Raw genomic sequence first — 24,550 nt, 5'->3', positions numbered from 1 at the left:
AGTGCTGCAGAAGGTGGTGTGTGGCAGAGGACAGCTCGAGGGGCTCAGGTCACGGAGCCCAAAGGCAGCATCAAGAAATGGGCAAGCAATGAGCTGGAGAGAGGCACTGAAGAGTTGATCAGCAGCTGTGTCTATATTAGCAAGCAGAGATCATAGATGAAAGCAATTGCTATGGAGGCCCTGGCAATAAGAGTGTGTGGTCCAGGGCCTTTGTTTTCCCATGGGCTTGGTCTGGTGCCTGGGGACCAAATATGCCTAAGCAGAATGAGCTCTGAAGTGAAGAGGAGCAGGTGGTGGCTTCAGAAGTGACTACCAGAAAGCTAAGGAGGGAGCAGGTGAAAGATGCTCCAAGTGCCTGGTGCATTTGCAAAGGGTTGGGGGCCTTTTCTCCTGGAGCTGCCTCTCTCCCACATTTCCTGGAGAGGGCTCAAGTAGCTGAGTAGCTGGTTTGCACCCTTGTGGTCACAAATCACCTTCTGAAATGGTTCCATACCACTAGGAACCAAGCACACCCGTCTCTGGGAGGCCACAAGTTCACGGTAGTCTGGTGGTCCCGTCATCAAATGCCTGAGGTGAACTGTGTTGCAGACAGCCTGTCCTGTTCCTGTTGGTCTCAGAAGCCAGTCACTGGTTTTCCAGTTTGCTGCACTGGAGAGGGGAATGTGTTTGTGACACTGCATCCACAAGGCAGGCGGTTCAGTTGGCTGGGAGTTGAGAGTTGCTTGGTCCCAGAGGTCTCAGCGCAGGAGCTGAGGTTAAGAACGCACCAAAGACCTGCTGCGTCTCAGTTGGTGCACCTGAGCTGCTTCAGTTTCTTCTCCAGGAAACGGGATTCAGAAGACTTTCAACTTGTCTCCTGTGAAACACGAGGTCTGAGAGGAGCTTCTGCCAAAGGCTGGCAAGGCTGTTAAGCAGGCTTCTAGGGTGCTCTTTAAGCAGGCTGCTGCTTTTCCCTGTGGAGCTCCATGGGCAGGAACTTGTAAATCACTGTACAGTTTCCTTCTGGGATTTCCAGGCCTAGTTGTCACCACCACAATAAGTACCTAGTGAAGTCTAGCATCTATTTGCAATGCACTTGCCAACTACTCTATTGGATGACAGAGCATGTGTTGAGAGCTCCTTGACAAGGGTTTTAAGAGTTCCCGAACTTCAGCAATGAACTATTTCAGTCCCGATTTGCAATAAAGAAATGGGAAGCATTACAAAAGTTTAAGTGAGCTACACAAAAACCGTAGAATTGTGAGTAACTGGATGGCAGAGGTGAAGAGCTGAGAACTGTGTGCAGAGGATGGGGGGCTGAGGTCATGTTATACCACGGGATCCTCTGCAGGGTTCTTCTGCATGGGATTCTTCAGCAGGGAGAGTCACCCGCCTCTGTTTCTGGTCCTGGATGCTCTGGTTTTCTTGTACCGCCTGTGGTTTGCTTGCTCCTTGCTTGCACAAGAGAGCTGAAGTGAACTAGACTGCAAAGTTAACGGAGGGCCCAGATCTCTCTCTTTGTGTTGCAGCCCCTTCTCTGTGGATCCCTCCATTGGGACTCTTGGCGTTGGAGAAGCGATGCAAGTCACGGTGGAATTTCACCCACCAAAGACCGGTGTTTATACAAGTCCCATGATTGTTCACTATGACACTGGTAAGTGCTTGGTGCACCCTCGGTGTGTCCTTCCAAAGAGAGCAGTGTCTGCCATCATCGTCTGATGGCTTCATTGTCCTGTTGAATAGACTCCTTCACGCTGGGTAGAGCAAAGCTTCCATGCTGGCTGCCAGATATTGTTGTGCTGGAATATTTCAGCCTGTAACAAGGCAGCAGATCTTCCCAAGCACAGTGCACAGGGGGTGATGGGGAATATTCTGGGTGCTCCATTGGGGAAGAAGGCATAGCAAGGAGCCTGATTGAAAAGGAGATGGCTTTTAACATGCAAGAGAGCTGTCTGAAGAGCCTGCAACTTGTCCCATAGATCTCTCCTGACTGGTCATTGCTTTTCATCCCGATGTGTTGTGTTACAGTTCCTGGCAGGGCCTTTGAGGTAGAGACCCTCTTCATGTGATGTGATGCATGGGTACAGTGGGTGCTCTGCCGAGAGCTGGGCCATGGTGAGGTCTTGTGACTGTGAGGAGCAGTGAGTGTGGCAGCAGTAGCCATTAGGGTGCTCTGAGCTTTGCTGTAGCCTGGGAATGATTCTGTAGAACCCCCCTAGTGAGCAGCAGTTATTTAATGGTGAGGCTTAGGAAGAAGCTGCTGCTAGGGCTGGAGTCAGTAATGTGAGGGTGTAATGATGTCTGCAGGTAGGTGGTGAACAGGACCTTGCAGAAACCCTTGGGAATGGCTGTGCTGCTGTGCGTGTTGCTCTGATGCTGGAAGTCTCCAGCTTTCCAGCGGACACTTACCCTAGTGAAGGGACTCACTTCTCCAGTGGTGAAGTGGTAACAGCAGCACGTTTGACAAGGAAGAATGTGCTGGCAGTGGTGAGGCACTTGGCTGTGAGAGCAGCAGGAGCAAAAGAAGGAGTTGGCAGATGTATCCGAGGGCCCCATAGCACCCTGTTGAGTGCAGAGCTCAGCACAGAAGCTGCTCTGTACTTGCCATTGTTCTTTCTGCCCTTGTCCATTTCATTTCAAATGTTCCCGCTTGGTTTCTGAGATGAGAGCTATGGCCAATATTTGAGGAGCAGGAGATGAGGATGACACGAGAGTGGGGGCATCTGCTGCCTGCAGGAGAGCCTGGGCAAGCCATGACTGAGGTGGGCTCCTCAGCGTCACTGAGTGACTTGGATGTAGAATTCCCTGTGACCTGAGTGGGATGGCAGCCCAAAGGGCACCCGGGCACATCTGCAAAGTCTCACTGTAAATGCTGTCACCTTGGGGATAAATCTCCACAAACACCCCCCAAAATAAGGTGCCTAAGGTGGTGCCAGGACATCCTCATGCCATATCATGTGCAGCTGTCAGGATACGATAAATGTCCTGATGTGGGGAACTGCTGATGCAGCTCAGAACTGCAGCTCTTTCTCCTGTTGCCTGCAGATTGCCCCGTTCCTTGTACTTCCATCAGCAAGTGAGATGAGCCAAGACTTTGCCTTTGCTTTGTTCCAGGTGAAGATGTTCACAAAAGCCTCTGTGGAACAGCTGTAAATGCCGACATCAGGCTTGACAAGAGCTCCTTGACAATTGAGAAGACTTCCCTCATGCTGTCAAAGCAAAGATCCCTGGTCATCCACAACCAGAGTGGCATCACGGCCCACTTCCAGTGGAAGCGTTTTGTTGATGAGGAAGAGGAGGAGCGGCAGAAGCTGAGGTTTGTTTGAGAGATTCCTCCCAGCAAGATAGATGCCCCAGGGGAAAACTAACACACAGCCTCAGAGGGCTCCTGGGGCTTTTGAAGGGATTAGGGCAGACAAAGCCATGCACAGTGTGGAGCTTAACCCTTGCCATTCCAGTCCCACCCGTGCTACAGCTGAGGATGATGTTTTGGGGAGAGAAGGTTGATTGCAATCACTGGCTTGCCTCAGAGGGCAAATTCACGTTTGGGAGCCACAAACTATTGAGTTCAGAGCTGCATGCACTGCGGAGGGTCCATGAGACTGAGGCAGGTGTCAGCACTCGGTACCTGGGACTGCACTGAGCAGTAGCACTGAAGAGCTGCAGGTGGCACAACTCTTATGAGACTCAAGCAGTTTCTTCTTTGCTAAGGTGTCAGGCTCCTTTTCCAGCCACACGCAGGATACAGTGCTCGGTTGGCCCAGAAGGTGGAGGCCGTCCTGCTGTAGGCTGGGGAATTGCCTTCCAGCGTCCTGGTTTCTGGCCCAAGGAGGTGTTTCTGGCCTTGCTCCTCAGCTGGGCAGATGTGGAGGGGGAGGGCTGTGCAGGGAAGGGAGGGCAGCCAGGACTTGGAAGTGCTTTTGGGCTTCAGCAACCTGTGTCATCCTGGTGGTGAGAGATGGGGCAGGTTCTTCCAAGGGTGCCTCTGGTGAAGCTTTGAAATTGCCATTTCAGGCAGCAGAGAAACACTGACAGCCTGGGGGGATGAACTGGAAATGAGACTTAAAAGCTTCTGTGACTTGGGGAATCCTTGTGCGACTTTTCAGGCTCCCAGTAAGGAGCAACCACTGTGCAGCACTGCTCCCCTCTCATCTCCTGCTTGTGATCTCTAACCACTAGAATGATTTCTGCTGCAACCAGCAATAAAGGCAGAGGTTAACTGCATTGCATCTCTGCAGAGGAGGCCAAAATGAGGGAAAAGATGAGGTGGTTCGAGTCTCAGCGTAGGGTTTGCATTCAGAGATGCTGACTTCTTTCCTGGGTGATGCTGGGCAAAGTCCCTTCCTCTCTTGGCACCTCTGTTTTCATGCACAGAAACCCATTTGTGTCACTGAAGTGGTGGGATGCCAAACCCATTGGTTTGCTTTGGAAGTGCACCGGGATCCTCTGGCGCAAGGCAGTGCAGATACTGTCTCCTCATCCTTGTGGGTGCAAAAGGGGAGGGGAAAAGTGTGCTGCTGGTAACATGCAGCTGAAACCTGGTTGCTTCTCCCCTCCCAGTGCAGGAGGCTTTTTCTTGAGGGCTGCCAGCTTTAAGAAACCTCTGATGAGCTTGTCAGTGAGGAGTAAAACTCGCTGCTGTGCTGGAAATAATGGGATCCGTGGGGGAGCCTGTGTCTCAGGGTCAGCCCCGTGCTGAGCTGCTGCTCTTCCTCACCAAGTGCTTTGCTGGTCGTGCACGGACACGACAGGCTCTGCAAATCTGCTGCTTCTTCAATGATCTGCTTGGTTCGTCTTTCCCATGGCACAGGCTGCAGAGACAGGAAGAGGACAAGCTGGTTGATGTTCCTAAGGAGCATGGGGTGGTCCCCCCTCTCAGAGAACACCCTTCCCTTCCCATCTGCACCTCCCAGAGCCAGGGGACAGATGTGCAGGGAGACTCCATGCCTTTCTGCAGTGATATTTTCACCATTGTGCCCATGGTAAGTGATGGCTGAGAACCTCCCTTCCTGCTCCTCGTCCTTCTCCTCTCTGAATGAGGTCCCTTGGCAGATCCCACGTCAGCTGCTCCATGTGCCAAGAGAGGAGACATCAGGTTTCTGGTGAGGCTGGGGGCGCTTGTTGCAGAAAGCATTTCTGAGCAGCAGCAAGAGCCAACCCCAGGCTGGGCTCTGCTGCAAGGGCTGTGACTCAAGGGCACTTCATGAGTGTCCTCACAGTGTTCAGAGGTATCAGTTATTCTCTGTAAGGACACATTTCCATGTAGCGCATGGGGGTGAAGAAAGGCCACTGGTGCACTGTTAGTTCACATCCTGACCTGCAGAATGAAATGATCTCCTGTGGAAAGGAGTCCAAATTGAGCCCAAGTTTAATCGGGGGGACAGCAATCCATTCCTAAGACCTGGATGTATACCACATCTGAGTGTCCCTTCCAGTGCCGTCTGTGAGCCTGGACACGAGGCTGGCAGGTTTAAACAAGCTTTTTGAGTTCTACTGCAGATAGGTAGAGAAAACTGCTCACTTTCCTGGTGATGCAAGCAAAACCCCCATGTCCTTCAATCAGCGAGAGCCGTTGTTGTGGGTATTCACATGGTCTGAGCTGAAGAATGGCTGCTGTCTGAGCAGTGCAACATCCCTTCTCATCTTGGAGTGAAGCCTGGAATAATCCCAACCTCTTCTTTCTTTTCCAGTGGGTGAAACTAGTTTATGTTTTGATTTTGTTTTTGAGGAAGGGGCTGCTGTTCTCTTCTTGCTTGCTCCTGCAGCACATGTAAGGCTGAGAGCCACCAGTGCCAGCACAAGTGCGGTCTCACAGCACTGTAGCTGGCAGCAGCACGATGTGAGCAAGAGACTGTGTCAGAGCAGCAGGGATATTGGGGAGAGTGGGAGCTGCTGAGCTGAGCCTTCAGAGCATCCTGTGGTGTGTGAGAGCTGGTTCTGGAGTGTGCCCCAGGGCTCCTGCTTCATTCCAGTTGCTGTGTCTCCACAATGAGCTTAAGCTGCTCTTGAGCTCCTGAGGTGCATTAAGGGGAGGTCTGGAATTGTGGCTGAGTCCTGTCCACATCAAGATGCGATGATGCAGAGACGTGAAGTGTAGCTTGGCCCCAAGCTGTGAGTGGAAACCTTTCCTAAATGGCCGTGTTCCTGTTACATGGTTTGCTCTAGGGCTGAATCAAAGCAGGCTGCTACAGGAGTCTCTCCCCTGGTGTCTTGTGCAGTGTTATCAGTCTCTTGATTTCCATGAATTCCATTCTTTATGGAACAATCCTTTTCCCATGGAGAGTCTTGCTCTTGAGCCTGCTAAGTGCTGGGTCAGTTCTCTTGGGATGGAGGCTATGAATGCAAGGCTCCAGTGTGGGTGCTGTATCAGGATTGTTCCTGAGAGCTGTGCTGATCCCTAGAAAAGGAGAGGCTTTAGTGCTAGCCCATAAGCTTTTTCCTCAGGTGCCTTAGAGAAGTGTAATCTGGCTGTGCCTTGGGACCCAGCAGCACCTTGGATGTATGGAGATGTGTCCCTTGTGATGATCGTGGTGCCTCACTGGATGGCTTTGTGGTGCTTGGTGGCCAGCAAGGCATCATCCCTGGCAAGAGGGTGTGTGCTGCACCCTCCTCTGATTAGCTTGTAACGGAAGCAATGGCACGTGCCCAAAGCTCTAAGCTCCCTCCTGCACTAGTTAAAGAGTGTGTACAGAATGATGCCAGCAGTCAGTGTGGTCTCGGTATGGAGCAAATCATGCCCCCAGGGCCTTGGGCACTCGCAGTAACCCTGCCGGGCTCTCCTTTGCACTCCTCACTGTTTGAGATGCACCTTTGCAGTGTTCTCCAGGTTCTTGCTGAAGCTGTACTTTTTGGTGCAGTGGCAGCTCAGGGTTGTGATGTTGAGTTTGGGTTATCTGGGGCCGGGATCAACTGCAGAGTCAGACAGATGCCTTGAGGCACTGAGGCAGCTCCAGCTGCCCTGGCTAGAGGAATGGGGATGCAGGAATGGGAGGAGGCCGGGGCAGCAAGGGCTTTGTGTCATGGGCAGTGTCTCCTGTCCCACATGGGGACTTTGTGCAGGTTTTGAGAAGAATCCAAGTGACTTTACTCTTTCAGACTTTTGCAGTTACTGGCAGTTGGTGTTTGAAAGGGTTCTTCTCTGCCTGTCCTTGCCCATGTTCTCCTGACTCAGAGCAGGTTGTGCATCAGGGAACTACTTGCAGCTGCAGGCCAATAACTTCCCATGTTGTAGCTCTTTAATTTTTGTGGGGCTGTCCTCTAAGCTGTCAGTGCTGTGTCAGTGGCAGAACCGTAGCTAGTAAATATTGATGCTGCAGGAGTGCTGGAGGCTCCAGTCAGTTCAAGGCTCTTCTGGACAAATTCCTGAGAATAGCCAAGAGCAGAGTGGAATCAGAGCCTGGCTGTGCTGATAGAAAAATGACTCTGTTGTTTTTATCTGCTTCCGTCAACTCAATATTGAATTCCTGTAGAGCGTTATTACGGTTGCCAGAGGTGTAGCTACTTACGTCAAGTGTATTTGTAATGCTAGGGGCTGAAGGGCTGTACGAGGTGCCTTTGCTTAAGGCAGTTGGAGGAAGTGAGAGCCTATAGAAACCAGGGGTGCCTGCTGAAATGTGTGACAAGGCTTCCTGGGACTGAGCACTAGTGCCAGGATCCTGTGGGAGAGCAGCAGAGAGAGAAGACCCTGAGGAAGCAGCAGAGAGTTGCAGAAACTGGTAGCGTGGCCCAGACTTAAATCCCTGAGCCAGAGCTCAGTCTCTTCTGAGGGTAACAAAAGCCCCTTCCGGGTGCCAGTAAAGGCGAGGGACTTTGGAAGGTGTTTCTGCAGCTGCTTCCAAGCTCTCCTCTAAATTCTGTTGACAAGTGTTGCTTGCTCCTTGCCCTTTGCTGATGCTCTAAATAAAGGCTTACAGGGCTGTAGTGGCAACAGAATGTGCTGTTTGAAGATAAATGGTTTGCTGTCACTTCTGTTTCAGGAGGGAGATATCTTGCCAAATTCTTCACTTGAAATCAATGTGGTCTTTAAGCCCAAAGAAGCCAGAGTCTACCAAGAGGCAGCCTACTGTGACATCTCAGGTACAGCTCCTTCCTCCTGCTCCTGTTCCCACAGAGGAGGTACAAACACTCTTCCAGCCCACTGGGATCTCGTGTAGCTCTGGAGGGCTCAAGAGGACAGTGCTGGCACATGCTGCTGTCCCTGCGGTTCCCAGTGCTCTCCTGTCCGAGGCCAGGGCTCAGGATGCCTGGCTCTGGCTTCCTGACCCCAGAAGAGACAAAGTAGTGAAGGAATAAGCTTTCCTGGCACGGGTTTGCCAGCATTTGCAACACACACAGCTTTAATGAAGGAGCACCAGGAGCCTGTAGACCATTTACCTCCAAGATGAGTCTTGGTTGCATGGCTCTCTCCTCCTCCTGGTGCTGCTCGCCTTGTGTGCAGAGTAGAATGGGATGGCAGTGAGATCTCGTCCAAAATTTGAGCCAGGATTCAGGCTTCAGTGGCTGAGAGCAGCTTTCAGACTGAAGATCTTGTGCTCTGTCATCTCTAGCAAATCTGAGGGAAAGAAGCCACCCTGGAGTTTGGCTGTAAGCCTTGAGGTCTCGGTTGCCTTTGTACCAAGGGATGTGCATGTTAGCAGTACATGTCTGGCTTATGTGATCTGCTCAGTGAGAGGGCTGGTTTTCCAGGGCTTGAGGGATGAGACAAGGGGTGATGGGTTTGAGCTTAAACAGGGGAGATTTAGTTTAGATATCCAGAAGGAATTGTTTGCTGTGAGAGTGGTGAGGCACTGGAACAGGCTGCCCAAGGAAGTTGCTCCGTCCGTGGCAATGTTCAAGTTCAGGCTGGATGGGACTTGGAGCAGCCTGGTCTAGTGGAAGGTGTCGCTGTCCATGGCAAGGGGCTGGAAGTGGATGATCTTGAGGTCCTTTCCAACGCAAACCATTCTGTGGTTCTCTGAGACACCATCCCAGGGGGTTGGTTAGAAATGAGAAACCAGCCCCAAGGCTGATCTCCTGAGGGACGAGATGGGTCCCGTATCTTCTCCTGGAGCATCTGGAGGTGGTTCCATGCAGGCCAGGGACCGGCAGCAGCACTGAGACAACCTGGAAAGTGCCGGGTAGCAGAAGGAATTGCGCTCACAGAGATTTCCCTCCACAGGCTGTGAGACCAGGCTGCCCCTGTGCATCAGCGGGGAAGGCGTCGGGCCCCAGGTGGAACTCAGCTGCGACCAGGTGAGCGTCGGGAAGGTGTTTGTTGGCTCAAGCCACAGCTACGGGGTGAGCAGGACGGGTGGCAGGGCATGGGGTGGATCCGGATGACTCGTGGGCAGCAGTGAGCCTGGTGGAGGTGTGGGATGGGTCTGAATCAAGTTGGTGGTGCTGAGCAGGTCCTTGCCACTGCAGGTCAAGTGGAGTGCTCTGTGTCAGGGGAATAAGGCCAGAGTGGCTCTGTTTGTGTGAAGTTATCCCTGCTTTGCATGAAAAAGCCCTGAGGCAGAACTTGTCCTGTTGTATTTGGCAGCAGCGCTCAGCATCTTCTGCCTCTTACAGATGTTAATTGCTAAAGTAGAAAAGAAGTGAGCCTTCAGTAAGTAAAGAGGATTCTTCATGTATTTCCATGTTGCTTTCTTGCTGCTGCTGCAGGTGCTCCTGCTCAACAGAGGAGTTCCTGAGGCTCCCTTCAGCGTGGTGTATCTGGAGAGAGCTCTGGACTCCTGCTACGAGGTGGCTCTGCATGGGGAGGCCTTAGGCATCAGCTACCTCCTGGACACCACCGAGATCGACTGCGGGCTGCAGGTACCGCACGCTGCTCTTGTCAGAGCTCCTTGTCTCCAGCCATGACCGGTGGGCTGCTGCCCCCCTGGGTCGAGGGCTCTCCCCCCTTCCCAGCTGCTCTGCTGGCTCTGTGGCTCGGAAGTCCAGCGTTTGGGTGATAGCTCCAAGCTGGTGTTTAATGGCCATCTCCAGCCCAGCCCAAAGCTGGGAATCCATCCTCTTGGAGGGAACTACCGCTGCCTCCTGGGACAGGCAGGATCCCAGTGTTGCTCTCCAGAGGGATGTGTCCCTCAGATGTCCATCCGCTGATGGGCTCCTAAAGCCAGAGGTGCAAGGAGGTGCTCTCTTTCAATGCTCCTGATTCATCGGCCAGGGAGGCAGCTGACTTGGGCTTGCAGTCACTGTAGCTGGATAGAATGTCCCAGAATAACCCTCACTGTACTTCTTTCCAGTTACAACCCCACAGCTGTTTCCAGCTGTTGGCCGTGTGTGCGTTGCCCTGTTTGTCTCCCTTTTGGCTTGTATTTTGCCCACAAATACTTGTGTGCAGGTGCCTTTTCTCCTGAAATGCCTCAGTGCCTCCTCCTGTGTTTCAGCTCGCTGTTGGGTGACACCTTCAAGTGCAGAGGGCTTGTGTCCCCTCCTTGGTTTCTTCCTGATCTTTCCATGGTTGTAATTGCCCCTCTGCCACAAATACCTGTCCCTGTGTAGGGCTCAGAGGTACCCTGCAGTCATGGGTTGCCCAGGTTAACCCAGAGAGCCCAGTGCCCATCTCTCCTGTGCGCTCCCTGCTTCTGGGCTGTGTTCCTTTGCTTTCAACCCAATGGAAGAGGAATGAAATTGTGAGCAGCAGACGTGTGCCTGTAACTTCCTGCTCTTCTGTCCTCTCCTCAGGTGTTTAACAAAGTCTCGGAAGCAGCAGTGACTCTGCAGAACAGTGGGAAGCTGGGTTTTGCCTTTGTGGTGCTGAGCCCCGGCACAGGCACTGCAGCCAGCCCTCTGCCTGGCGTGCCCCTGGTCGTGCCCAGCATGGTGAGTAGCACAAGGGCTTCACCCGGCCTGTGTCAGGCTGCCCAGGAGAGAGTTTTGGGGGAAAATAGGGGGAATGAGCACACAACCCCCGTCCAAAACCAGGCAGGAGAGACGGGGCTGTGAGCGATTGCTGCAGAGGCAGAGGAGGTGCATCGAGCACAATCCTAATGGAGCCCCTGACTGGCCTTGGCCGCCACTGGCTCTGCAGTCCTACAGCAACCAGCAGTGGGAGGCACGATGGTTGCGGGAGCTCTTTGGAGCTGAGTGCTGAGCTCTCTGGTTGTGCCATGACTGGAGCATCACTCCATCCCAGTTGTCATCCTGCCTGGGTGTCTTAGAGCTGGAGCAGTGTTCCTGCCTTGGTGCCCTTCTGCAATGGGAAGAGGAAGCAAAGGGGCAAGTGGCTTCCACCTTCCTCAGTGCTTGTCCGCCTGAGGGATGACACGCTGATGTCCTCTCCTGCAAGCTGCTGCCAGGAGCTGCTGGCCCTGCTGGAAGCGCAGGCCCTTCGGTGCTCTTCCAGAGCAGCTGGTGAAAGAGCTTTGGTTTGTTGTGCCTGGCTCTGGCTAGCAGAGGGTAAACCCTGTCAGCAGAAGAGCTGTGCTCATGCTGAGCAGAGGGCAGCCTTGCGAGGCCTCTGAAGGACATACTGCATCTTGGTGTAGGAGACTTGGGCGTTTGGGTACAAGAAAGCTGGAGGTGGTGATGTCTGATGTTTCCTTATGTATGAGAAGCTGTCTTGTGTCCTCAGCGTGTCTGTGGTGTGAGCCATCCCTCCACTGAGTCCTCTTTGGTACACTACCTCCCTCCGTATTCTGTGCCCCGCAGGGTTACGTTGAACCTGGCAAGCAGCAAGTGCTGAAAGTCTATTACCTGCCAGGAGTGCCTGGAGTCTTCTGCAGGGCTTTCCAGATCCAAGTGGGTCACCTGGAGCCAGAAAAAGTCTGCCTGAAAGGAGAAGGGACCTTTCCCAGGATCCACTTGGACCTGCCCAGGAACATCAAAGGTGAGCACTGCCTGTCTGCTCACCAGGAAGGTCACCTGGCTTTCCCCCATGCCATATGCCCATAGGGCAGCTCACAGGCACCTCCGCCAGGCCTGGAGGTTTCAGGGCTGTCAGGCAAACTCAGCCCTCTGGTTGCTTCCTTGCTCTCTGGCAGACGAGCCCGTGTGGCTTTGCCGCAGGAACCATCCTGCACAGCTTGCCAGCGTATGGCAGAGGTCTGGGAAGACGAGGGCTGGGCAGAAAAGCACAGGGAAGCTGCAAGAGAGGCTGGCAGGGATTTTGACAGGGTTGGGTTTGCATCACGTTGTGGGGCTGAGATGCTCCTGTGTGGTGAGAAAGACGGCTGGGGGTGAGAAGCAGCAGGATCGCCTTTCTCTCCATTGCTGGAGCAGTTTGTGTCTGCGTGTTGGGGGAATGGGGCTTCCCGTCTTCCATGGGATTTGTGCTGCCCCACTGCTATTGGTGGTGTTCTGTGCTTTCAGGCAACGCCAAATATGAGAAGATCCTCCAAAAGGCCCAAGAAAAGCTGGACAAAGGCAGCCAGAGAGACGAGGCCATTGCTCTGGGGGAGGCTGTGGCAGCCGAGCCCCACATGGACGACTCAGGCACCATGGTGAGTAGAGCTGCTGCCCTGTCCCACACATGCCACCCTCCTGCGTGTCACTGGAGCCCCTGCGCCCCACGGCCCTGTGCCCAGGGCTCTGCTGGCACTGGGTGCCTCCCTGCACAGCCCTGGCCACGGACTGTGTCAGCTCAGCGTGCCCCATGGGCTGCCCACCTCTGGGAGTTGTCCCTCCTGGAGATGCACCAGCTCCTGACTACCCCAGGAGATGCTAAGGGCTGTGCTCAAGCAGTTGGGTTTATGGTGCTCTGAAGGACATTCAGGTCGGTGCTGGGGGTTTTGTTGCTCACTGGCCAAGCCCTGCCAGCTTTACAGAGTGTAAAGCAGCAGCCTGAATGCACCCTGAGGCTGTGCTGTGTTCTGGATCTCCGAGAGGCTCCAGCTCTCTCATGGTTCCCTTTCCAGGAGAGCTTTTGTCCAAGCTGCTTTGGCACTAACTGGGGGCAGGGACATACTTGGAGCTTTGGAAGGTTTCTGGCTTGTCTGTCCATGTGTCCAGATCAGCTTTGATAACTGGGCAGGGAGAGACACTGGAGTTCATTTCTTTGGAGCTATGATCCTGCCTGAGAGAGCAGGAAGTGTCCCAGACACTGAGCAGTGAGACAGAATGACTCCATCGCCTCTCTCAACAAGAGCAGGGTGGGATCCTCCACCTGAGAGAAGCTTGTGCCTTGGGAAGGACCTTTGCTAAGCAGCCCCTGTCTTTACTTTCCTCAGTGGGATGCTCAGCTGCAGATGCAGATGGAGGAGATGCTGATGGAGGAACATGCCGTGGAACAGCAGAAAGCTCTCAGCTCCTGTCCCCCGGAGGACACTGCCTTTCACCAGCGTGTCCATCGGAGGCTTCTCAAGTTAGTAGGGAGTCCTGTAGCCTGTGTGCAGGGGCCCTGAGGGTAACAGCCAGCAGTGCAGGCCTGCTCCTGAGAGCTCCTTGTGTCTCAGAGCTGGGAACAGCTGCGGACTTCAGAAGGGGCCTGATGCTGAGAGCTATGATGTGCTCCCTGTGGGCAGCTCGGTGTCCTCGCTTGCACAGTGCTCCCCTGAGCTCTGGATGTGCTCCCCTCCCCACAGCTGCTGGGTTCTGTTCTCAGAGCTGAGGGGTGCAGACGAGCAAGCCCTTGCAGACAGCACAGGCACCAGCCCTGCTGACCAGCTCTGAAAGGGGCATCTCAAAGCCGGCGTCTTTGTGCCAAGAAACAGACCCCACTATGCAGGAAGAGCTGGGAATGGTCCAGATCCCTTATGCACTTTACCAAGTGGGATTGCCTGCCAAAGGCCTCTGCCAGGAAATGCTATGACAAGGTCCTGAAGCAGTTTCAGGCTTGGGCTGGACACCAGCTTAGCAGTTTGATTGAGATCAGTGGAGATGCAGTGGACTTGTCTGCAATGGCTTTTTGCAGCATAGGAACTGTGTCCAGTACCCACTTTAAAGTCACTCGAAGATCCCATTGGTGGCTGATAAATCCTAGGCCCTGCACTCCCCATGACTTAGCCAAGTGTTATTACTGGGTGCTCAGGCCTTGGGTTTCCTGGGCTTGGCTTGAGCTTTCAGAGCAGTGAATACAGAATTATCCACTCCATTTGCTTCTCCAGCCCATGCCATGCTGGGGTTTACAGAGTGTCCTTACTCCTCCTTTCAGAGCTGAGCTGCCCGAATACATCCTGGACCTTGGCTATGTTGTTCCCGGTGACATCCACACACACACGGTGAAGATCACCAACACCGGGCACTTCCCCGCATCTTTCCGTGTCGATGGATATGTCCTGTATAACACAGGTAACCCATGGTGGAGAGGCTTCACGGGGGCTTGAAGGAGCTATCTCTGACACATCAGCTGAAGCCATTGGTCACGGGGAGATTTGAGTACTTCCTTGGACAGCTTTTTCCTCCTTAGTACCCCCGTGCTGGGTGCCCTGTTCAAGAGCCTGACTTGTGGCGAGCAGTGCCCAGAGACCTGCTCTGCCTGTGGCTGCCCTAAAATCTGATTGCAGGGGCCAGAAGGGCTGATCACCTTGATCGCCTCTCAGCATCTTCTGCTCTTGGCTCCCGTGAGCATCATCCGAGTTTCTTTGTGCACTCTGAGGGTTTATGTTGCAAACAGATGGACCCTCTGTGGTTCGGAAGTGCTTTGTTTAGAGTTCATAGTGCCAGAGCACTTCTGCTCAGCCTTTATTGACCGGCCTGTGGGATCCTCTGCTCTATGGAAACAGGCTTCCCAAAGAGGCCTTGAGGTAAGGCTGCAGCTCCACCACATGGTGACTGCTGTCTCTGCGGGGTGGCCAGTCGTCTCTTCTAAGCCGCTGTCAGGGAACACCCCAGCATTTGGTATCTTAGGTGGCAATTCTCCTTTGGAGAGGTCTATGCATCCTTCCCTGAGATGCCTGATGAAGGAATTGCTGGAGTTCCTCAAGCAATGTGATTCCTTTTTACTATGTAACCCCTGGATTCTGGTTGTGAAAGTCCTTTTGCTTTGGGCAGTGCCAGAGGGAGAAGAGCAGCTTCTCTGGAGATGCAAAGGGGTCTTTCAGAGAGCTGCCAGCCAGGACACCCCTGTGGCCTTACCGTGCTTCTGAGCCATTTCCTGTTGCTTGCATATCTCAGCTGCTTTATTTTGCTGTGTTCAGGCTTCAGCGTGTGCCTGGAGCGTGTGAAGCGCCTGCCCTCCTGTGAGAGCAAGACATTTGAAGTGTGCTTCGACCCACAAAGTGCCAACGTGCCCCTGGGAAAAGTGGATGTGCTCCTGCCCATCAAGGTACTCCAGGTTCTGGGGCAGGCAGCAGGTTGGGCACAGCAGCGAGTATCGGGTGGGCTCTCAACTGGATGCTCTGTCCTTCTGTAGGTCAGAGGAGGCCCCACATTCCAGGTCCGCCTCCGTGCCATGGTGGCTGAGCCGTCCCTCTGCGTGTCCAGGGACAGGCTGGAGTTCTCTGCTGTCCAGTGTGGGCAGTGCCAGGAAGAAACCATCCAGCTCCACAACACGTTCCAGGTCCCCTGTAAATGGTCCATCAGCATGACTGATCCTGTTCAGGAGGTAAAGCACAGACAACGTGTAACACACAACTTCTCGGTTGGGTTCTCTTTGCCTTTCTTGCCTTTTGTGCCCCTCTGGCTGCCTGAGCACTTGGGCTGCAGCTCGCTTGAGGAAGCTTTTGAGGGTACAGAGCAAGGCTGGTTCACCTGGGCCTGTTCACTAGCTGATGCTTCACTTCTCTGCTGTCTTCACCCATTCCTCCTCCTCTGAGGACACTGCCTCCCCATCTGCCTGCCCTGCCAGCATGTTTGCCCTCCAGTTCTAGGCAGTGGTGGCCACGTCTGGGTGGGATGAAGGTGCTTCCTGCACCATGCCAGCATCTCGGAGCACTGCAGGAACCGAGGGTCTGTCCTCACAGACCAAGGAGACCTCACACCACTGGTTTCTGTGCGCAGGTGGACAAACATCTGCCAGGGAGCGAGCACCAGAAGCTGCTGGAGGAGATGAAGTCTGTGCCCTGTGGCTTTGAGGTGCTGCCCTCAGCTGGAAGCCTCGCTCCAGGACAGCAGTGCCACGTCCAAGTCCGTTTTTCACCCACGGAAGAGGTGAGATTGGTGGGTGTCACGCCAGGAGGTCTGGCAGGGCAGTGTGGTAAGGGGAGGCCAGCCCAGGGAGCGGGGGATGAGCTCTGCCTCCATGTGGAGCTTCCTGCGCCTCAGTTTCCCCTGCACGTTCCCAAGCAGTTCGGGAGTCAGCTTAAATGATGGAGCATTCCCAAAGGCAGTTTGCATGTGGCCACCGTGACTTGGAAACTGGTAGCGTGTGACAGGATGGACACAAGTGCTTCCATGCCTGGGGACAGTCCCAGGGTTCTCAATTGCTCGTGGAGATTTCAGCGTCTCGTGTCTGGCTTTGACCAGAGGCAAGCACTGAGCAGAGAAGATGATCCTTATTTGTGTCCAGTGAGAGCTCAGGTGCCTCTTGCACACAGCTGATGTTTGCCTGGTGCTGCAGTGCCAGGACTGTGTCTGAGGAAGCAGACCTTTCTCATGAGCGTTGCGCTCCCCCGTGCCCAGGTGAAAACCTCTGATAGCCCATTTTAGATCCATCTGGGAGCCAACTGTCCAGTTATGCTCCACAGCAGGACTCGCTGCAGTTCCTGAGAGCCATGCAGATGCTGTAGCCCCTGCTCTAAGTAAATACCTGTTTTGGGTTCAGCTTGGAGGTGCTGACAAGACCCCTGACCCTGGGCGATTGTTGACTTGGAGGTGCTGTCAGCTGGGGCTTCACAGAGGAGCTTTCTGTGCTGCTTCTTTGCAGAAGTGCTACCGGGGCGAGCTGCAGATCCAGATTTGCCAGAGCAGCCAACGCCTGCAGGTGCCGGTCTTGGGACGTGGTCTGGAGCCACGGCTGGAGTCCATCCCCGCAGAGCTGGAGCTGGGACCGCTGCTGCCCCAGAGCCATGGGGAAGAGGGGACAGTGGTGGTGAAGAAGCCCTGTGAGGTTTACTCAGTGCAGTTTGAGCAGCAGCACCTTGCTGAGGAGCAGGTGAGGGGGAAGGTCTGTGCACACTCTGTAGATTCCCAGCACTCCATCATGGCCAGGCTTGTGCAGGGAGACGGGGGCAGTACGCAGGGCAAATCCTGGTGGCCTTCCAGGGTTAGCCAGCTCTGCTGGCAGGCTGCAGAGGGACTTGGATAATCCCTGCCGCTGGGGGGAAGGAATGTGGGAGGGGATGGCTCGGCTGGGGAGCCTGCTCACATGGTGAAGGTCAAGAAACTCATCCTGCCTATGGTTTCTCTTCCTTCTGTGCACAGCCCCTACGGACACCGAAAGATGACAACAGCCCCAACAGCTTGTTGCTGCCTCCGTGTGCCCCGGGAGAGAAGCTGAATGCTGAGGCCCAAGGAAGGTGCATAAAAATGAAGGTGAGATGAAATCTAAAGGCTAAAACTCCAGGTGGTAACCGGCATGGTTTTCTCATTTCCTCCTCTCTTCCCCAGCCTCCCATGGTTTGGGTTTCTGCCACTAGAGTGGCAGAAAGCCTTTTCTCCTTCTTTCCTTTGGCTTGATATCAATCCCTACCGCCTCAGGTTGACGTTGTGGATCCACCAGGAAAGGTGGTGAAGCTGGGAAACGTCTGCATTGGACAGACGGTGAAGAAGATGGTCACTGTAGCCAACAAGAGTGCAGCCCCTCTCACCTTTAAGCTGAGGGTCACGTCCACCGTGCCAGAGTTGCAGGAAGCTGGGGTAAGGCCCGTTCCTTCTCTGCAGAGCACTTTGGTGTGCCTGCAGGGAGCGCTGAGCTGCTGTGGGTGGGAGCTAGTAGGTAATGACTCAGGTGTGGGCTGCCCTGGCTGCCTGTGCCTGCCCTGTCCTCCCTGCTGGCACTGCTCTGGCAGCAGATGCCTGCAGTGCGAATGCTTCAGCTGAGCTGGGTGCCAGGACTCCCCGAGAGCCAGAAGTGAGAAGGCAGCACAATTCCTCTAGCCTGTTTTAGACACATCCATCAGGATGCAGCCATGTGTTTTAGATCTGGAAAGGTGAGGGAGGTGAATCTTGAAAGAGGGAGAGTTGCAGCTCTGTTGGAACGTATGTGAAAGCTTTAGAAGACAGAGTTGACCTCACCGTGACCAGGTGGACACATGGTAGAAAACACCTTTGGTATTCCCTAGGAATGCCTAGGAGGGAATGAGTGGGACTGGGGCAGTGCTGGTGGGGACAGAAGAGGAATTGGAAGCCTCTTCCCTGAGTGTGGTGAGGGAGGCTCCACAGCTCGCTTGCCAGATGAAATAGTCTCCACTCGTTTCTTCGGGTAGGTTCTGTGCTTGAAGCCCAGCAAGGATCTAAAGCTGAAGGGCAGAGGAGACACCTGCAAAGTGGAGGTGACCTTCTCCCCGAAGCGCCGCATGCAGCCGTTCAGCGGGGAAGTGCTGCTGGAGTGCCGCGGGCTGGTGCGCTCCCTCTGTGTGGTGCGGGGCTCCTGCCAGGGCAGCCTCGTGAGCCTGGACCAGGACCAGCTCAGCTTTGGAGCCGTGGTGCAGCAGAGCTACACGTGCCGGCGCGTCGTCATGCGGAACGCGGGCGACACGAGAGTCAGGTAAAGCAGCAGGTCCTGCCCAGCCTGAAGCCTTATTGCCAGGTGGCTCAGGGTCAGGCCTGAGATGTGGTGGGAAAGCCCACAAGAGACTTGGAGCCTCACACTGAGGCTTACACTGCCTTCACAGCTCCCCGTGGCTAATCCTTCTTTCCTGTCCTTGTGCTTTCCTCGGCAAGGTTTATGTGGGACGTGGAGAGCTTCAAGCCAGACTTTTCCATCAGCCCCACAAAGGGTTACATCAGCCCAGGGATGGATGTGCCCTTGGTTGTGACCTTCCGCCCCTCGAAGCTGAGCCAGGCTGTCCAGTACGAGGGGCTGCGGTGCTTCATCCAGGGCAGTGAGGCGCTGCGGCTTACGCTGGCAGGATCCTGCGTGGAGGCCCCTGGCCCCAAAGAGGTAACGCAGCAGGGACAGGATGGGCCCCTGGACCCCAGCATCTGCACCACATCTCTCCCAGGGCAGGAACTGAAGGACACTTGTGAGCACAGACTCGCTGGTGCTGAGGTATCCCAGAGAGAAACTGCTGGGCAGGATTGCCAGAATTCCTGAGCCCTGTCATTGCCTTTCTCCCCTGTTCAAGGTGCTGCTCCTCCAGTGAGCAGCTCAGCTGTCCTGGCTCTGCACTGCAGCACCCATGCCATGTATCCCAGCACTGCACCTGCAGCCACACTTCTCCCCCCTGCTGGGCCAGGGGAGGGCATTCAGCAGTAGGAAGGGGCAAGGCATCTGCATCCAGTCCCTGGGATGGGGCAGCCTGGGAGCTGTTGGCTCTTGCTCCCAAAGAGAGTGTGGAGCTCCTCTTCCTCCTGCCCACGAAGGAAGGGGCTGTGTGGCTGCAGATCTTGTCCTTGCACAGGAGTTTCCTTTCAGGACTCCCCGTTTCCTTTCACCCAGCATGTGAAAGGCTTGTTCTGCTCCCTTCTTCAAGAGCAACCAGCTTGATTTACTCCAAAAGCTATGGCCAAAGCGTAATGTTTGCATGTGACAAGGAAAAGCTGCTCCCTGTGCTCCAGTTCCTGGTGCAGAGCCAGCGTGAGAAGAGTGGGAAGGGTTGTGGGTACGACCCAGCAGCCTCTGTGCTCCTCTGTTACAGACGCTGACTTTCAGCTGCAATGTGCGTGAGAAGCAGAGCCAGACCATCCTCCTGTCCAACCCGAGCAGCGAGGCCTGGACCCTGCAGCCCATCATTGAGGGGAAATACTGGAAAGGGCCTGAATTTATCCATCTGGAGGCCAGGCAAAAAGAAAAGGTCTACCAGGTCACCTACAGACCCCTAACCATGAGCTCTGAGAACAAGAAGCACCAGGTACGTGAGCTGTGCCAGCGTGTGCTGACCCTCGTGGCATGACCCTTGTAGCTCACCCTGCTTTGGGCAGGAGGTTGGCCGAGATGACCTTCAGAGGTCCTGTCCAAGCTGAAGGTGTCCTGTGCCCTCTGTTGGAAGCTGGGTTTTGTGGTGGCTGGGGGCCAGGCACGGGCAAAGGGCAGATGGGAACTCGGGCCTGACACCAAACGTGTTGGAGCAGCTGACCTAAAGAGCCAGGCTTTCTGAAGGCCAAGAAATGAAGTTTGTTCTGCGCAGCTCCTGGTGGCTGCTTGTGGCAGCTCAGGGGGCTCAGAGACCCCCACGCTCAGCGCACGGCTGCACAGGCTCTCCGAGCCCTGGGCACAACCACTTGTGCCTGTCCTTGTGCAGCTTGCAGGGAGCAAGAAGGGCAAAGCTGCCCTGCAGTTTCTCAGTGCCCTCCTGGCCGTGAACAGGCAAGTGGGAAACGAGAGAGATCTCTTGACAGTCATGCAGGAGCTGTGGGAGGAGCCCTTCCTGCAGGTCTCAGGCTGGGCACATGGGGGTGACTGGCCCCTCTGCAATGGTTTCTGTGCCATAAGGGGTCAGTTCAGAAGGGCTCTGGGGTGCTGGAGCTGCTGGGTCCTTGTCCCGCTCCAGCTGACCTTACAGTAGGCCAGAAATGAGGTCAGAGATTTCTGGTCTCCGTCTCCAGGGTGCTCAGCAGATCTGTGCCCTTAGGGTTGCACGTGCTCAGCATGTCTTTAACGTAGAGCCTGCGTGAGGAGTCTTGCAGCTTTCAGCTGCTGTGGAGGCAGAAGAGATGGCAGAGGCAGGTGTCTGGGATCCACGGGCACCCAGAATGATCATGGATATGAGCTTTCCATGGCCCACGGCTGGTGGGCCCCTGTTGTACCAGCTTAGAGGCTGCTGTCTGGGCAGTGCTGTTGGGGCTAAGGCCAGCAGGACTGAGGCAATGGAGCTCATGAGGGACGGGCACCCCCTGCCCAGGGCTGTCCCTGCATGAGCACAGGCTGGCAGGGACGTGCCCAGGTGAGTGTGTCCAGTAAGGGAGTGTTGGGATGTGCAGAGCAGCTCTGCCGCAGGGCCCGTGTCTCCTTGCTTTGCCCAGAGATGCTGCCTCTGTGTCCTGTAGCTGTGCCATGTCCTGTGGGCCATGCACCCACTCACAACCAGCTCTGAGCAGGTGCGATGCTGGTGCCTCCTCCTGCACGGGACAGGGCTGCAGGCAGAGCTCTGCCAGCTGGGCGTGCTGGAAGTTGCTGCAGTGAGAGCCTGAGGCATGGGGCTGGCCAGGGGTGCTCCAGAGCTGACTTGTCCTATTCGTTGTCTGTAGGGCTCCATCTTCTTCCCCCTACCGGACGGGACAGGCTTACGCTACCACCTGGAAGGAACTGCTGAAGCCCCCAGGTGTTCAGGGGCCATTTCCCGGCAGGTTCCATGCAGGAAGTGCCACACGGAGCTCATCCCTGTGTCCAACTGGCTGCACAGACCACAGAGGTGAGTCCAGCCCAGGAAGTCTGGAAGTGCCTGGAAGCTCCTTCCCTGAAAGCTTGTCCCTCTCCTTGGCCGTGTCTGGCCATACCCACGTTCTGCCTGTGCAGAGGCACCCTGGAGGGCTTTCCTCCAAGGGGGATGAGAGCTGGTGCCCTGTGCCTGAGGCACTGAGGATGAGAGGGGCTGTATTGTACCCCCACACAATGGGTATCCTATGGGAGTCCTTCGTGTTGACCTTCACTGTGTCCTTCTCACCCACAGGTTCCTGGTGGTTATTGACATGCTCAAACCAGAGAACCTGGAAAGCAGTTCTGTGCTGCAGGGGTGTTCCTACATGGACGTGCCAAGCTCTGCGAAGAAGGACTACCAGCTCACCTTCCTCTCCTACAAAGAAGGAGTCTTCAGGGCAAAGGTAAGTGAGGACACTGGTCTGCAGGGCCCTTCAAGGAGCTGTTGGCTCACCGAGAAGCTACATGCCTCTTCATACCTCCACGTGCACAGGTCCTATGAAATACCGCACGTGCTTTCTGTGGTCTTGTGCTCTTCCTTGGTGGGTGCTCACAGCCATTCCTGGAAGCAGGGCGCTGATCTCAGTGGGCTCTTTTGGGTCTGTTTTCATGTGTGGAATGAGCAGCCCTTCTCTTTCTGTCTGATTTAGGTGACCTTCCTCAATGAGACAACCGGAGAGTACTTGTTCCACATGGTGACTTTCAAGGCGGTGGCTTCAGGACCCATGGGCACTGTTCAAATGAGCACCGCTGTTCGGCAGAGAGTGTCCTCCAGCGTCAAGGTGGACAACCCTCTGCCTGTCCCGGTGACGTTTGACATCAACTGCAAAGTGCCCGACGTCAGCGTTCCCCAGCACTTTACTGTCCCTGCACAGTCGAAGGTAGGGGCAAAGCTCCTGCGGCTCCCTCTGCTCTCCCTGCTCCTGGCTGGAGGGGATGCTCTTGAAGGGTGATGCCTGAAAGGAGCCATGTGGGGCTTCCTTCCGTGGTGGCAGCTCCCTGCCGATGATCTAGAGAGGGAGCAGTGTGCGAGAATATCCCCAGTGGGCATCATCCTGTGCTGGTGGAGCCTGCCCTGCTGCCCCCTGGAACACGCTGCAAGTGGGCCTCACGTGGCAGGTCCTTGTGCCACGTGCCCCTCATTTAGTGTGGTGCTTCCAGCTGTGAGTGGCTGCAGGACAAGCCTCAGCCCATGGCCAGGTTGTCTGCAGCCTGGATTGACAGGAAGTGGTGTGTGCCCTGGGGGAGCACAGGGGCTTTTTATGGGTGGGAAGCTTCTGGCATCGTGCTGGAGGGCTCTGAGCTGTTGGGATCTGTCCCTAAGTGAACCATCCCCCAGAAGGAGCAAGGCTGTGCCCGAGAGAGGGGAGTCAGAGCGGGGAAGGCAGCCCAGCCTTCTGGCACTGCCTGAGCACAGCAGGGACCAGCTGCCCCTTGTCAGGCACACGTGTTCCCTGCCTCTGCCTGACAAAGTGGCTTTTTCCTTCCTTCCTCCCAGGCGGATCTTGTCTTGGAGTATCAGCCCCTGCAAACGGGTGAGAGCAGCGGGCAGCTGGTGCTCCAGAGCAGCGACTTGGGCTCTCTGTTTTACACCCTGCAGCTGAAAGCCACCTGGAGCAGGCCAGAGAAGCCCGTGTATTTCCGCACCAGGCTGGGCTCCCGTCAGACCATCACCACCAAAATACGGCATTTTGCCCAGCAGAAGACCGAGTACCTCGTACAGGTGAGCGCGGCTGCCGGGGCTCTGGCTGGGAGGCAGCTCCTCTGGCCAGCACCAGCCCTCTCCACCAAGGGCTCCAAGTGCCTCTGGCTTGGCGTGGCAGAGCCAGGGTGGCCATGTGAGCCCAGGGGTCTTCCCACTGGTGTGGGCTTGTCACCAGCTGCACTGTCCTCCCTTGCGGGCCTGTGTCTGCTGCCCTGGTTGGAGCTGCTTTGGCAGGTGCCACGGTGCCTGGGCTTGCTTCCCCCTTGCAGCCCAGGTCTGGCAGTCGGGCATCTTGGGGCTTGGGTGCAGGGTTGTCCCTGCTGGGCACGTTTGCACAGTTCTCGTGCCCATTCCCCGCAGGCACTCACCAGGAGTGTGGTGTGGGTGGGCCAGGCCAGGGCCAGGGGACCATCGTGTTCTTCCCGAGGTGCTGGCTCTGCTGTTGTGACCCACCCCCCATGGTCTCTTGTCTCCCCTGCACAGACCGACTGTGCCGACTTCCAGACGGCAAAATCCATCAGTGCGGCACCCGCCAGTGCTGGGGGCTCGGACCTGAGCGTGGAAGTGACCTTTGAGCCCTGCCACCTGGGCGAAGCCAAGGCCACGCTGCAGCTCAGCTCTGCATTGGGCGGGCAGTACTGCATCCCACTCATCGGCCTTGCGCTGCCCCCTGAAGCCCAGGGCCCCTTCCTCATCCCAGCCGGCGGCACCACCTCCATCTCCTTCAGGAACGTCTTCCGGAAGGCCACGGCGTTCCAATACGCAGTGAAGCACCCGGGCTTCACCGTCAGGGCCCCCGAGGTGCTGCGTGCCAAGAGCAGCACCACCATCACCGTCTCCTTCGCGGGCGGCCCGGCTCCTGTCACCAGCAGGCTGGTGGTCTCCTGCCCTGGGGGCTCCTGGATCTACCACCTCCGGGGCCTGCCCTCCCCCCGCAAGTGAGCAGCTGCCCCCGGCCCTTCCTGCCACGTTCGTGCTCTCTGGAGCAAATAAATGTCATTTAACATCCTCCCACACGACGTCCTTGTCTCTAAATGGGAGAGACGTGAATTTGCTGGATGGACACCCGGTGGACAAGGAATTGGCTGGATGACTGCACGCAGGGAGCTGCGGTCAGTGGCTCTATGTCCAACTGGAGACCAGTGAGGAATGGTGTCTCTCAGGGGTCGGTGTTGGGGCAGACCCTGTTCAACATCTTTGTCGGTGACACAGACAGTGGGATCGAGCACCCTCAGCAAGTTTGCTGACGACACCGAGCTGTGTGGTGCAGTCAGCGTGCTGGAGGGAAGGGATGGCATCCAGAGGGACCTGGACATGCTGGAGAGGTGACCAACCTCCTGAAGTTCAGCAAAGCCGAGTGCAGCTCCTGCCCCTGGGTCAGGGCAATCCCAAGCACAGCTACAGGCTGCACGGAGAAGTGATTCAGAGCAGCCCGAGGAGAAGGGCCTGGGGGTCGGGACATGAGCTGGCTTCAGCATGGGCTTGAGCCCAGAAACCCCCTGTGTCCTGGGCTGTATCACCACCAGCATGACCAGGTCAAGGGAGGT

At 55.6% G+C, this 24,550-nt stretch overlaps 2 protein-coding genes across 2 annotated transcripts in view; both read left to right on the top strand.

Annotated features, from left to right (window-relative positions):
- The window catches only part of LOC117438667 (hydrocephalus-inducing protein homolog), a 29,666-nt gene extending 26,361 nt beyond the window's left edge, over positions 1–3,305 (top strand). Inside the window, exon 7 of the mRNA XM_034074107.1 lies at positions 3,094–3,305. Coding sequence (XP_033929998.1) covers positions 3,094–3,305 — 212 coding nt within the window. The remainder of the gene's footprint in view (positions 1–3,093) is intronic.
- A 7,433-nt stretch (positions 3,306–10,738) lies between these two features.
- LOC117438666 (hydrocephalus-inducing protein-like) lies at positions 10,739–24,148 on the top strand. Its single transcript, XM_034074106.1, has 17 exons — positions 10,739–10,785; positions 11,614–11,791; positions 12,274–12,404; positions 12,913–13,010; positions 14,054–14,190; positions 15,039–15,166; positions 16,706–16,762; positions 17,203–17,313; positions 17,479–17,637; positions 18,207–18,487; positions 18,664–18,883; positions 19,581–19,793; positions 21,130–21,293; positions 21,552–21,702; positions 21,949–22,179; positions 22,797–23,021; positions 23,487–24,148. Exons 1-17 carry the CDS (start codon positions 10,783–10,785, stop codon positions 23,943–23,945), a joined length of 2,946 nt encoding a protein of 981 aa, XP_033929997.1. The 5' UTR covers positions 10,739–10,782; the 3' UTR covers positions 23,946–24,148.
- The last annotated feature ends 402 nt before the right edge of the window (positions 24,149–24,550 follow it).

This window comes from Melopsittacus undulatus, unplaced genomic scaffold (assembly GCF_012275295.1).
Source record: "Melopsittacus undulatus isolate bMelUnd1 unplaced genomic scaffold, bMelUnd1.mat.Z mat_scaffold_55_arrow_ctg1, whole genome shotgun sequence".
In the NCBI taxonomy this organism is placed as follows: domain Eukaryota; kingdom Metazoa; phylum Chordata; class Aves; order Psittaciformes; family Psittaculidae; genus Melopsittacus; species Melopsittacus undulatus.
Note: the sequence above shows the minus strand (reverse complement) of the source record. Positions and strands in the feature narration are given on the sequence as shown.

Excerpts from the sequence above, each read along its gene's own strand:
- LOC117438666 (XM_034074106.1), top strand. Across the intron at positions 11,792-12,273 it reads CCTGCCCAGGAACATCAAAG|GCAACGCCAAATATGAGAAG; the intron begins GTGAGCACTGCC and ends CTGTGCTTTCAG. Across the intron at positions 18,488-18,663 it reads GCGGGCGACACGAGAGTCAG|GTTTATGTGGGACGTGGAGA; the intron begins GTAAAGCAGCAG and ends TTCCTCGGCAAG.